At 40.7% G+C, this 14,930-nt stretch overlaps 1 protein-coding gene across 1 annotated transcript in view; it reads right to left on the bottom strand.

Moving 5' to 3' along the window:
• The window catches only part of VPS13B (vacuolar protein sorting 13 homolog B), a gene marked incomplete at its 5' end in the record, with an annotated part of 177,376 nt that overhangs the window by 126,819 nt on the left and 35,627 nt on the right, over positions 1-14,930 (bottom strand). The window contains 3 exon segments of the mRNA XM_006039496.3: positions 2,364-2,548; positions 2,865-3,072; positions 7,037-7,239. Of these exon segments, the coding sequence (XP_006039558.1) occupies positions 2,364-2,548; positions 2,865-3,072; positions 7,037-7,239 (596 nt within the window).

Below are 14,930 nucleotides of genomic sequence, written 5' to 3'. Positions count from 1 at the left end.
TGGGGCGGGGGGGGGGGGGGGGGACAGCAAAAACCCTGGCAGGTGCTACCCTCTCCCCTGCTCAAGTGGGGTGAAAAGCGGGCAGAAGCGTGGCAGTTCCCTGCCATGCAGACCCAGCATGGGCCATGGAGGGGGTTTAAACCCTCCTCCCTCCCCTTTTCCTGAGCCAGGGGGAAGGCTTAGGGGGAAGCCTCCACTCCAGCAAGTGAAAAGTCTGGCAGGGGTTGCTCTGCCCCCACCAGGCAAGCTGGGATGAGTCCCCAGCTGGGTTTTCCACCCATGTCAGCCAGCCCTTTCTGCTCTGGCTAGAGAGCAGAGGGGCTGGGCCAACCCTGCTCTCCTGGAGCAGACAGCCCAGCCCAGCTCAGCCCAGGGCTGCAAAGCATCCTGGGATGCTGGAGGACCGTGATTTAACATGAATGAGGGAGGGGTCTGGGACAGAATTTCCATAAACTGGTTTGATCTAAACAAGTTAAGTGTGATACTAAACTCAACCAAGTTTATCTTAAACCAGTTTCAGCCATTTTGAAACTGGCTTATGTGCACAGAACTTCTATTCTGTTCCAGGTTTAAACCAGTTTCTGATGACAAACTGGTTTATGTATAACTTTTGTCCCTAGGCCTGATGTTGTCCAATACAGAAGATCAGAAGTAGTTTTGAAGAACTTCTTGAAGCCTAGTAGACATTTAGCTGCAGTTAAGAACTAATGGGGTGGGCACCTGCTAGATTCAATTTTGTTGCAATGAATAGAGTTACAGGAAACACAAGAAGGTGTAAGATTCTTGTTGTTTAAAAACCCCCTCCACTCCTGCATACATGAAGCTGAGACCTACAGTGGGATCCACAATGATGTAAACTGAAACAAAAATCTATGTAATTACACAGGGATACATTACTAAAGAGTATAAGTTTAATTTTGTCCAGAAAGCCCGTTAACTATAATGGGAGCGCAATATAATTTACAAAGAATTTTTTTGTTCAACTTTGTTTTGAAAATGTAGGATTTAAAGTCTGTGAATTGTTAGTTTTCATCTGAACCTAACAGAGTCATCAGAAACAGGCATCATAACACTAACAGCTCTTTCAAACTGGACCTCAGGCTAAGATTAATTGATTTCTTTAATTTTTCACTACTGTACAAGTGATTTGAGTTGGAATTTACCTCTCTAGAGTGCAAAACAAATTGGCAGGGCACCTCAATGATTTCAATAACATTATATTCAGTGTAATGACATTCTATTATGGATATGTGAAGGATTACCTTACTGATCCATAACTTGATGCATAGTGATTCACAATTAAATTCTTAAAACCCAAATACATTTATAATAGTTATAACAATATGAATTAACATGTAATCCTTCTCACTGGGTAGAAAGGAGAGTTTAATTAATGTAAATTTGCAACATGCTTCTGTATCTGACTAATACACCAATATGAATTAAAAAGATAACGAACTCAGCTTTCATTAAAAGAGAAGAAAAATAAGAATAAAAATAATAATGAATGTATTAAAGTAACTAAAAACAATATAGAAATGTAGGGAATAAGGGAACAATAAAGATGAATTATACTAGATTATAGAGAGTATAAAATACCTAGATTTATATTTTGGAGAGCAACATAAATAATGAAAGACCAGTGTAGTTGGCAGAAGTAAGACCACTACTGGGGCATGCAGACATACTCCAGCTGAACAGTGAGTAGCAGACAACACTTCCATGTAAGGGAGTTATAGGGACTGGTCAGTATGATTGACTTTATCATTTCTCCCCAAAGCAAGATGTTGGAAAGAAAGCTGATCATCTTCCCTAAAAACCTTAGAAAAGAGGGACAGCCATCTATCAAGACAGACAATGAAGGTGCTGGCAGGAGGGGGATTGCAGTCCCCGAATCCCTAGCAAACAGAAAAGACAAAAAGAAACCAGCTGGTAAGAAAAGGTCCCAGCTTATGGTTCCAGACAGAAAGTATATACCACTCAGCAGCTTTGTGGCTTCCATGTGAAACCATGCAGAACTTGATATTTTTGGCTAAATTTCCCTTGATATTTTTAAGGTTCATTTAAATCAAGTGCTCAAAGCAAAGCTCAGAGCTCAAAAGACATGTGAACTGAAATAAAAAATTTCACACACATACAGTTTATATACACTGTGGAAAAACCTCCACAGATAAACCACTGCTTGAGCTACTTTCAGTTAGAGATGTGTTCAAGTTGCAAAATTCACCTCCTGTGGATTTTATTGGGTTCCTGGTGTTTAGTTTGTGCGCAGTTTTACTAATGGCAATTTCTAAAATACTGATCAAAATTATAACAACAACATTCTCTTCTAATAACAAAAGTAAAAATTCCCCATTACCAACCTGAAGAACATCTCCAAGGTCTGCTGTGCTAATATCTGGGTCTTCAGTGGTATTAAAAGGAACAGGATTTATTCTTACAAGGGTGAGTACTCTGGGTTCTGGATATCTCCATAACATCATTCCTGGACTATCCTCAGTTTCATTGTAAAACACAACTTCATAGGCACCAGGCAGTTTCTGTGCTTCTGTCAAAAGAAAGACAGCTATAATCTGTTATGTAATTTCTAAAAGAGAACATGCTGGGTTATAAAACGAAAGTCATTAAAAACAAACCTCTTAGGATCAAAAAGAGAGAAAATGAAAAAGCAATTTCCCTGACTTTTAATAGATTACAGCTTAATGGAATGAAATCAAAAGGTATTTTCCTTTATAGCAGATGTTTTCTCAATTGCTTTAAGAACAAAAATAAAAAACTTAATTGCAATGGGTAGGTGATCTTCAATATTTTCCTACTGTATTTATTTGTAACTAAAAAAACCCCGGTAATAATTATTTTTGTACCTTCATCTTGTATGTACTGGAACAGGCCAGTTCTCAGATCATCAGAGGTATGCTCAGTTTTTGAGACCTGATTTCTCTCTGCAGGAGAGTAAGTTTGGTATGTTTGACATGAGGTCAATGTCTCCATTCTGCCTTCTTTAGTCAGGTATCCTTGCAGAAGTTCATGGAGAAGAACTAAACAATTCAAATGTTCTTGACCCCAGAAAACCTAATTAAAAAAAGATAACTTATTAATCACTCAAGATGAATGAAGAGCAAAACACCAACAGCTCCAAAAACCAACATTCTTTTTTTAGTGCTTTGTTTTCATACACCGTAACTATTTGCAAACTTGCTGTATGTCAAAAGATTTTGGTACGCCACTGGACAAATTTGTTCATTTCTCCACTTTCGAGCAAGAAACTCATTTTTAGCACCGTAGCAATGTGTCAAGTGCACAGACACTGCCCAGATGAGTTTAGAATCAAAGGGTGTGTACAGATGTACTCTGGAGAGAGGGTGGGAAAGGCGCTTTAATGAGCTCATCTCCGAGAACCATGCTAATTAAAAGCTCCCTGAGCATCACATGTATCAGCGTCCCCACACTGAAAAATGGTTGCAGGGCACTTTGAACTAAAGCTCATCGAATGAGCTATGTTTTAAAGAACCCTGCCGTCATTTTTCAGTGTGGGGATACTGATACATGTGACATTGGAGTTTGCTGGTTTACTATGCTACAGCAGACTTGATTAATTGAGTCTGCTCTGATGCGCTGTAATTACAGTGCATTGGAGCAGCCTCCCTGCATGTGTATAGGAGCCCCAAAGGCTTGATCAGCCAACGCTTCTTGTTGTATCCTGTTTGTAGTGCTAATCACATTGATGCTGGGTTTGACAACAATCTACAAGAACTTGAATATGCAAAGTGTCAAGTGTTCAGGGTATTTGAGAAGGTCAATGTTCTGAAAATATCAGGTGTAGGTCCCTAAAATTGTCATCTAGTAATATATACTCATCAATTAGTTGCCAAAGGGGAATTTAGGTTAGAAAGCTTTTATTGATTTTTCTTAATTTTTTGACAGCCTCTATAATTTTTCATTGCTCTTGGCAGAAACAGAAATTGGAAGAAACTGGTAGATATAATATGTCTCCTTAAAGAGATGCAAGTGAACAAATAAACCATCACTCCTAAAGACTACCTTATAATTATCTACTACAATTGATGCCACTTTGCAGCAACACCTTGGTAACAGCAGCAGCTGCTTATCAAGCAACATTTCTCCAGAGAGCATGTTCTCTACCATATATTTGGAACAACATAGCATCTATGGGTGTTATACTGATTCTCACTGGAAGCATCTACATCGAGTGCCTTACTGTGCAGCAGACTAATTTGTCACTGTCGACACGTGCACAGCAATTAGGACGCAGTAGACCAATTTACTGCGCTGCCAGATAAATCAGATACAAGTGGTGTCTGGCAGCACAGTAAATTATGGAGCTTAAATGCATGTGTAGACAGTGACATCAGGATTAGTTTACTCTGGCTCAAACTGACCCAGAGTATATTCAGTCGCATTAATTGCACGTGTAGATGAGCCCACTGACTATTTAATTTATGCATTTAGATGCATGCAAATATACAAAAGTTGCTTTTCCATATGCTCCAGCCATCCTTGAAATATCTTTTAAAAGGTGAAGGTGTGCCTGAGTCACCAAAATTAAATCTGAATTTGGTGCTCTCAGATTTCAGAGAGCTGCACATCTAATGGCCCCAAATCAGTCCATTTTCAACTGAAACACAAATGTATTTAGAAATAAAAATCTGTGGAAAAAGAACTTTAAAAATCCTGAAGATACACAAAACCTTTATAATTGAAGTGACAAAAACGGTAGCAGGGGCAGAAAGAAATCAATGGATAAGGTTTTAAAAATATGCTTAAAATATTTCTATAATGTTTGTTACATGTTAACTGGTTCTATATAATGAATCATGCAACAGTGCAGTGGCGATGCATAGGGGATGCACAGGGGTGCACGTGTCCCACCTGAGAGCGCAAACGCACCCCCCAAGCGGCCACGCTCCCTGCTTAGGCAATGGGCCTAATGGCCCAATGGGGGGGGCAGGTGGGAGCGCTGGTGCCCCCCTTGTGAGTGCCAGCCACAGAGCGATGCTCCCAGAAGCAGCTGCAGCCACTTCTGGAAGCGGCTGCAGTGATCGGCTGCCTTGCAATCAGCCACAGGGGGACCTCCCCCTTCCCCAGTCAGCGTGACTGGTCGCGGGGGGACTTCCCCCCCAGTTGCTGACTGGCTCCTGACTAAGGTGGTACCAGTCACCCATGCAACAGTGAATGACTTGTAATCCCTGGTATTTGGCCAGTAATATATCTAATCCTATCTAGGTGCTTTTGGTAGGTATTATGTGCACAAAGGGATGAATAGATGAGTCTTTCCTTGAACAGAGAAACTGAAAAAGCAATTTTCTTTTGCTCTGCAAAGCAGTTCTACATTTTCCCATTTACACTGTTGCCTACAGTAATTCCAGTTTACAACAAACCAATGATGAAATGAGGACAAACAATTTTTCAGGAATTACCATGACACAGTTCCTTCAACCCCATCTCCTTCTAATTTACAGAGGCATAATGTACCCAACATCCCAAAAAATTTAGAATGGCACTGCTCTTTCAAATTCTAGCCAGTATTCAGATCCCAATTGCATTATATAATCCCAGGCTCTGCCTGCACCAGCAAATTGGGTACCTGACAATGATCTGATTGTTGGCTGGCTCCAAGTGGTCCCTGAAGCCAGCCAACAACCAGTTAATTATCAGGTCCTGTGGCTGCCCCAAGACAGCTGGGACAGTCCTGATCCGCTGATCTTCATCTGGCAGGGACCACTCTCAGGATTGAATCCTGGCTTAGTCCTTGATAGCCGACAACACAGGATGGCCCTGGGGCTGGAATCACCAGGGTGTGGGGGGGATGGGTTTCCAATCCTTCCTAGATCCCTGCAACATGTTCGGTTTAAGATGTGATAGAAACCAGCCACAAAGGTGTTATGTATGTTTTGTATAATACCTTTGTAACTGCTTTTCCTGCTTTACTGTACCATTAATCCCCTGAACGTGTGGCTAGTTTACACTTTAAGACACGATTAACTGGATAATCATGTTTTAAGTGTAACGTTTGCCTGCAGCCTCAGTCACGCAGCATTATTTTTGCTCTTTATCTGACCAACTTTTTGAAAATGGCAAGCAATAATCAAACTCCATTTCAATAACAAACTTGTGAAACTTCTGGGATTTGACAATACTCAAAAGTTGTGAACAACAAATCACAGGTAACAATGGTGAAATAAATTTCCTGCTTTTTAAATGAAAATATTCAAATCACTTTTTTGTATTATTCAGTCTCCTCTAATCATAACACTGATATTAAATAATTTATTTTTAATTTCATGAAGGGGAAAGTCCTAAAACGATCAGTATTTCCTTTCTGTTATATGTAAACTGTTTGGTGTTTATAGATCCCACAATACTTTAATCAGAACAGGACACATGCATACTGCTACCTTGCTTGAATTACACAGAATCTGTACTTTTCATTTCAGAAACTCCCATGCTTCTTGAACTGTTTTCAAGCTATAGACGTATTTAACTGAAGGGGAGAATGGATACAAAACAAAGTGCTAATTGCAACAAACAATAACTTCTAATTATCCCCCTGAGAAATTTCTATAAGTTCAAAGAAAAATCTGATTTGCATTTTTTAAAGTTGCCCCAAGCCATTATGGACATGTAGTGCAGGAGCACATGCACACACACACTTACAGCAGGGTCCTAAATGTTAAGTGTTAGTTACCTGATACAGCACTTTTAAGGGAACAAATACATACATACAAGTTGTATAGCTAAACTACAGTAAAATGTCTGGAGCAGTTATCAACAATACTATATATTCAGTTGTTTTATCAGTAGTTTCATATAAAAGCATACATCTTTTAAAATGCACAAAACTCCCCAAAATAAAGCACAACAAAAAAACCCCAAGCCTCCCTCCTTTCAAATCTGTGAGCTATCTCATGATGCAAAACTTTATGCGATTTCCAGGCAACTTAGACAGAAAATCAGAATTATTAGAGACAAACTCAGTTAAATATCAGAACCATAAAAAACCCCACATCACACAGACCTGTATCAGACCTCCTCTCAAGTCAACATGGAATTTTGGAATGGTGTGCTCTGGCCCTGGATTACCACTGTGCTTACACCACTTGGCTTCTACATTGGCCGAACAGCTGAAAGGGCCTATGAGAGTTCTGCTCCTTTCCTTGAGACTTGTTTTAAGAAGAAAATTATCTATATCAAGCACAAAGGATGATCCATGAATGACACCTGAAAAAGAGAAATAAATATATATAGTATTTAGCATACTGAGATGTCTGTGCTCCCAAGAAAAAGCTTTCCTAGAAACATGTATATTTTTTGATTTTCCCTCTATCAGGGCTGGATTGTGAATCCTTACTCTTATGGTAAGCAGCTACTCACACAAGTAGCTCCATTGAGTTCAGTGGAAGTACTGGTATGAATAAATGCTCTCCAATTTAAGTGAAAGGTTCACAGTTTGGCTGGAGGCCTTTTGGTTCTTTTTCAACATGCTTCCCAACATTATTGAGTGCACTTTATACTGAGCTGTAGTTATGAAGCAGGTATATTTCATGCACATTCCTTACAAAGTACTATTTGCCAAAGCATTATGACTTTTTACATGTGTGAGTATTTTAAGGTTTATGAGTAGAGACATTTTTCATTAACTACACCATTTTTAAAAGAGCATATTAAAAATAAGAACAGCTGCTTCACTTGATTATATTTTAAACTGATAGGAAATAGCCATTCTGATTCGCTCTGCTTTCATTCAGGTTTATTAATAGAAAATAATGCCCTGCCTGAGTCTAAAGTTCTTAACAGGAATAGTTTTATGTTTGATTTTAAATAATTCAAAACTATCATGGCAACTCAAAATATATAACGCGTGTTTACTTAAAATATCAATTTAATCCAAACTTTTCACATCATAACCATTTGCAGTTTACGTAGTTTATAAAACATTAAAAAAATAGCAGATTCAATTTATGATAGAACCTATATATTGTCACTAAAGAAACATTTAAGAAAGAAAAGACCACTAAAAATTGTAAGTTCTTTGATGCATGTCAGAATGATTTAAATAAACTGCATCTAAAATTTCTTTACTTTTTTGAAAATTTAGATGCAAACTATGATGCTGGATTCATTTTTTCCCTTTTGCTGCTCATATTTGGAATTGTCATTGTGAATATTGAATGTCACTGTACTTAGTCTGTAATGCTCATGGCTTATTTTTCTAATGAAATTTGATACTTGCAAAAGATGAAGGATTAAAAACACCTAAAGCCTATGGTATGCAGATTTTTCAAGATACTGTGCTACTTTATATTTGAAAACTTTGCTAAAAGAAATAGCCCACTACAACTGAAATCTATCCTGTCTATACACCTATATTAAATATGGGTGGAGGGACTGAACTTCAATTTCAGAAACTGGGAAAATGTGTCTGCATCCTACAAACGTTCTGATAGTAACCATGATGTCAACATTAATTTTAAAATGTACTGATCTTTGATTTTTTTTTAAGAACATGACTTATGTTATGCAAGAAGATATAGTATGTCCAATTTTTTCCCCCAGATATGTGTGCACAGTCCCCACTGATTATAATAAGAACAACATGGAAAATTCAGTCCCCATTTCCACAGCTCCAGACAGGGAGAGGGTAGACACACAAAACATACATGCATTCTCTAAGCATACTGTAACGCAGCTCTTCAGAATTCCATGTAGAGCGGGTGACGTGATGGTAGGAGGAGGTTAGAAGGATGCTTCCTCATTGAAAGTTACTTCAACTTTTGGGTTGACATCATGTCCGCAAAGTTATTCTACAGTTTAATGTGGCTGATTATGTACAGTCCTGGGATAGAATCCTGGCTCCATGGCAGTGAACTGGAGTGTTGCCTTTGTTGTAAAAGGGCCCAGATTTCAACCTTTAACTATGGAATATTCAGGCATGATGGTGGATCTGGGGATTTGGCTCTAAGTGTGAGAACCCAAGGCCAGACTTTGACTCGCTAGGGGATGTTCTTTCAAGATCAATAAAATACAAAATAATTAACAAGAGAATAACATCAATAAGCCTGTATGCACATCAATAAAAACTTAATCCTTTTTATTAATGTATGATGTTGATCTAGTAGAGCTGTGTGCTAAATGAAATGTACAGCGACCACCATAAATATCTTAACCAAACAAAAAGAAGAGGATTGTGTGTGTTTATTTTACAGTTTAATTATTTTCAGGAGCACAATTATATTAATAATTAATTAATAATTATTAATAATTTCATTTTTTTGCATTTCTATGTGAAAACTGTTCTAAAAGAAATCTGTCTTTGTTTAGATTATTTCACAGTTTGTCATTTTCCACAATCTGCAAGTATTCTTTTAAATGTGAATTAAGTGTAGAGTTACATTCTGATGGGGCCAAAAAACAAAGGAGCAAAGGATTTTCCATACATAAATGACTGTAAATTCTTTTTACTCTACTGGTCATCCTGAATTACTAATCGCCAGATGTTGTTGTTGTTGGAGAGACCATGGCTAGGGACAGACATTATACATAAACCCGTTTAAGTGATCAGATGCTGGTTTAAACCTATAAAGAACAGACATTCAGTCCAGATAAACCAGTTTCAAAATGGCCGAAACTGGTCTGAGATAAACCTGCTTGAATGTAGCATCAGACTTAACTGAGTCAACTCAAACTGGTTTATGCAATGTCTGTCCCAGATCCCTTCCTGGTTTAACTTAAACCAGACTCCCCCAGCATCCCGGCATGCTCTGTGTGGTGGGCTCTCTGTTGTGGCCCAGCAGGGCTGGCCCTGCCCCTCTGCTCCCCAGAAGAGCAGGGGCAAGTAGGGACAGGCAGGGACGGGGATCTGGCCAGAGAGGGGTTTATTTCCCTCCTCCCTGTCCCGTCAGCCAGGACCCAAGCTAGGTCTGCCAAGTGCCAACCCCTCTCTGCTGCAGCAGGGGGCTGGCATGGCCCCTAAGGCAGAGGGGGCAGGAAGCGGCGTTATTCCCCCCTCTACCACTACTCCCCCACAGGGGACTGCAGTTGGGTCTTCCCACCCTGATTGCCGCTGCTCACTCCCTGCTTGAGGCAAGCAGTGCAATAAGCCCCCTCCATTAAATGCCAGAGAGAGAGGGAATAACCCTTGTCCCTGCCCCCTGCCTAAGGGGCCCTGCTGGCCAGCATCTGGCCATGCCCCTGCCCGGCTGCTGCAGCAGCGACAGGGCAAGGCCCTTGATGGGGGCAGCAGCCCATCACAGTGTCTGGGAACACAAGCCCCTTCCTGGCAGGGGGGCCCTGCTGCGAGGCAGGAAGAGCTGCGTTGGACTGTGCGTGGCAGGACCAGGGCCCAGAGGGGGCCAGAGCCCCTTGCAGCACTGCCACTGCTGCCACAGTCCACAGCAGCAGGGGTCCCCCATCAGGAAGGGGCTCACATTCGGGGAAAACATGACAGCGGCTGCTGCCTCCATCACAGTGGCTCCCCCCTCGCTGTTTCAACAGCTGGGTGGGGGCGAAGGTGGGGCCAGATGCTAGCCAGCAGGGCTCCTAGGCAGGGGGCAGGGAGTGGGGTTATTCCTGCCCTCTGCTCCTGGGTCATCACAGTGGGGTCTGCCTGCCCCAGCTGCTGCTGCTGCTCACTCTGTGCCTGGGGCAAGCACCTCCGCTGGACGCTGGGGTGCAGCTAGATGCTCAGAGCCCCTTAGGCGGGAGGCAGGGACAAGGGTTATTCCTCCTCCCTCTGGCATCCAGAGGAGGGGGCTTATATTGCTGCTTGTCCTGCAGCAGCAGACAGACCCAGCTGCAGTTCCCCGGGGGAAGGAGGGGTATAACATCCCTCCCTGCCCCCTCTGCCTCAAGGGCCATGCTGGCCTGCCACTGCAGCAGTGAGGGAGGATCGCCCAGCGGACCCAGCTTGTGTCCCTGCTGGTGGGACAGGAAGGGGGGAATTAAATACCTCTGTGGCCAGTTCAGCCAATGGTACTGCCCGAGCTGGCCACGCCTCCCCAGCACAGCTTCCCTACGGCCAAGGGCACGATCTAGTGCTCCCCTACTCCTGGCCTGAGCTACTGCAAGCATATGACTGCATTTCCTCAGTCCATAAGGAATGTCTGTACTTTTACAAATCGATTCAACCTAGGCAGGTTAGACTAAACTGCAAAGATGGAATCAATTCAGGCTCCAGCTTTTTGAATATCTGTCCTAGGGGCATAGCATGTATTATTCTCTGGATGGAATTGCCACCACAAAACTTTGATGGAAAATAGAGTCAGCCAATAGAGATGATGTAAGCCTGTTTTGCCTTCACCTCCAAAAACAAATTCAGAAAGTGCTAAACAAAAAGATTACCTTATGGTTTAAAAATAACACTAAACACACAGTACATAATCCATTGTTTATTGGTCCAGACCCACTGGTGTACTCTGATACTTTGGGTTTCCCGTGAAATTGGGTCTATGGCTGCTTCTGTCATTGCCAAATTTGGCAATGATTTTGGCTTACTGACTTAAAAAATAACCGCAGGTAAGGTATAATAAAATAACCTAATCTTTTAGTCACTCCAGCGAGTTTTGCAGCCGATATGGTATGTGAGATCACATGATGCTAGTACATTAATTTGATGTGACTGTACCATACACAAGATTTACGTACAAGGGCCTGAATTAAGATGAACCTTGACCTTCAGGTTTGCAAATTAAAATTGTTCTAACAGGCAAACTGCAAACTGAGACAGATATGAAATATTTAAACTTTTTGGGGTTTTTTTGGAAAAAAATATGGAGAAGGCTTATTTTATGAGATTCAATGTGATAATAAATGCACAATAAGAAATAAATTGTTGGACCTCTATTTCCAAGTCAGAAACAGGGATCCAATTGCAAAAGAAAGAAAAAGAAGTGCTACTAAATTTCAAACAATATAATTTATGAAGTGCAGAACAACTGCCTGGATCAAATCCTGCAAATTCTAGAGATTCTTAGGGACCTAGGCCAGAGCATTATTTATTTTTTCTTCATTAGGAACCAGAATTTCTCTCTTTATAGGCAGGACATTATACAACTGCCCTCACTGGGACAAAATTAATCTTAGTATAGAAATCAACATGCCCTTAATGAAAAAATGCAAAGAATATTTAGATAAACTTACACAAAGAGCAGTGTTAAGGGACGAAGGAGAAGTGTTTAAGGAAAACAGATAAAGACTGACAGGTAGGTACAGACTATAAAAAGCAATAATGAGTAAAGAGATGTATGGGCTTTGGGGAAGTTGCTTTCAATGGAGTATCACTCCAGTAGAAATCCTAGTAGGTTGACATTGGGGAAGAAGTGTACTCGCACCCTAAGGGAAGGGAGTGAAGAAATATCATTACAACATATCAGTATGCACAAGGGCCTTTTTTTTAGGATTTCTGAATGCTGTACTGAAATATAGAGCATAAGATGAGCTTGTGAAATTACTTTTCTATTACTGAATAGGTCATCTTGAAAAGTTAAACATCTGATTCTTTTTTGTTCCTCACCCCCACACTATTTTCTCCAGCTCTTTCGTGGATCTCTCAAACATCTATTGTAGAATTTCTGACTTCAGTTTAAACAGATTAAATCATGGTAACTAATTAAAGCGAACTTCATATGGCAGCCTACAGAAGTAATATATCTTCATAAACAATTGTTGTGATATGCAGAAGTTGACTTGCTCTGTTTGGGTTACTGCTTGTGAATACCAACATATTTTTTAGTGAGTACAAAAATTTAGTTTCAGGAACAAATAGTTTCATGACTTTTAAAATACTCCAGAAGACTAATACATGTGAATCACATGCTTTGGACATTGTTTACAAAATGCTGCCAACCCTCCATTGTCAGGCTCTGCTCAGACCTACATTAGCACTCCAACATGCTCCAATGCTGACCAAACAAAATGCAATTTAAATTAGGCTTCTGTATGTCATTAGAAAGATTATGTTATGAAGACATGTGCTAGAAAGGCATATCCAGGTATTTTTATACAGCTGGAAATAATCTGTGACTACTTGAGAAACTGCAAGCACGTGTTAGATACTATCCAGAAATTGATTTGCATAATAGTTAAATATGAAGACTTTTACAAAAGAACACTGAGTGCAAGATAACTTCCTATTAAGAGAGAGTCTGCTTTTGATGTTCAATCATATCATCTTTAAATTATTAATGTTCCTGACTTGATTTATGTTAATACAGATAGTATAGAGGCACTTGAAGGGGTAAGAATATGGAGGCAAAAAAGCTGAAAACTTAAGAATGTGAGGAACAGTTAAAGGACTCTAGAGCGGTCTGGTTGTATGTGTGTGTACATGCGCATGCACGTATGAATGAGAAGGCCGAGAGAAAGGCAAATCATTCCATCCTGTCTGTAGTTATTACAATGGGGGTAAAAAGACAAAGAAGAATTCTAACACAGGCAATAGAAACAAAGGGTGTGAACAAGCGTTCCCAGGTTAAGTTGCCTACACCTGTGTTGGGATCACTACGTGCAAGCATTCACTGCTTGCCAGAAGGAGGCATAAGTCTGTCCGAGGCAAGTGAGTTGGTGGAGGGAGGGAGGGAGGGAGGGGAGTGCTAGTTGGAGGGATAAAAATAGCTTGGGTTTTGAGGGGTGGAGGGTGCTGTTAAAAACAGCACAGCCCTGGGGCTGTCAAGAGTGGCTGGGCTTTTCCCACCCTTGGGGTCCTGCTGGGGATACATGCAGTTGTTTGTTAGGTCAGGTTAACCCATTTTAGGTCAGGTTAACCTATACCAATCTAAAGTTAGCTCTCATCTGATGGGAACTAGCTTTACATCAAATGCATCATTTTTAGAGCAAATGCTTGTACACCCAGCCATTCAGACTACCCTAAGCTCAGTTAGGGTGATCAAAATGAAATGCCTATGTGCACTCAAAGTAAGTGAATGAGTAAAGCAGCCTCCCTTTTTAGTATTGATTTCTTTCTCTATATGAATACAATAAAATTATACACAATGTGTTGGATGGGCACTGTTCTTTTATTTTCACTGGGTCAGAGATAAAGTTAGGACAGGAACTCAAACAAAAGACACAGATTTTTGTTTTCAAAAGCAATTTAAAATATCAATACTTGGCAATTGGTTTAACAACTGCAAAGTGCTGAAATAAGTTGAAAGGTTGCTGTATCTTTTCCCTCTTATCACTACACCTTATATATTTCTGAATGTCTTTAGTGCCCCAGGAAATAGGTAAAAATTTGATTGCCTGCATTGTTACTCTAATAGGCTAGGGACAAAAATTACACATAAACCAGTATAAGTGACTGGAAACTATTTCAAATCTGTAACACAACAGAAATTCAGTACACTTAAACCGCTTTCAAAATGGCCAAAACTAGTTTAAGATAAACCTGGATGGATGTAATATCAGACTTAATGGATTTAGGTTAAATCAGTTTATTGAACTTCTGTCCCAGATCCCCTCCAGATTCAAGTTAACTCACACTCCCACAGCATCCCAGGATACTTTGCACCTCCCCTGAAACCCAGCTCCTTTCCGGGTGGGAGAGCTACTTGTGGCCCAGGCTGCCTGCTCCAGCCAAGCATGGAAGCATGCTCTAGCATCCCCTGGCTCCTGGCCTGAGCCACTGTAGGCATGCTGTTACATTTCCAGAATCAAACCTGAATATCTGTTCACTTGCTTATTGGTTCTATCTATGCAGCTTAGACTAACCTGTGAATATTGAATCAATTCAGCCTTGGACTTTTTGACTGGCTGTACTTAGCCATAGAAACTGGAGTACTGTCTTGACCGATTGCTGGTCTGTTTCCATTTGTTTGGGATTATGTGCACGTGGATGTATCCAGCACCAGCAAAATATGTGGTATACTGCTGTGCCAATGCAGGGAGTTGGGGGAAGTGATGGCTCTACCAGGTGC

This window comes from Alligator sinensis, unplaced genomic scaffold (assembly GCF_000455745.1).
Source record: "Alligator sinensis unplaced genomic scaffold, ASM45574v1 scaffold974_2, whole genome shotgun sequence".
Classification (NCBI taxonomy): Eukaryota; Metazoa; Chordata; order Crocodylia; family Alligatoridae; genus Alligator; species Alligator sinensis.
Note: the sequence above shows the minus strand (reverse complement) of the source record. Positions and strands in the feature narration are given on the sequence as shown.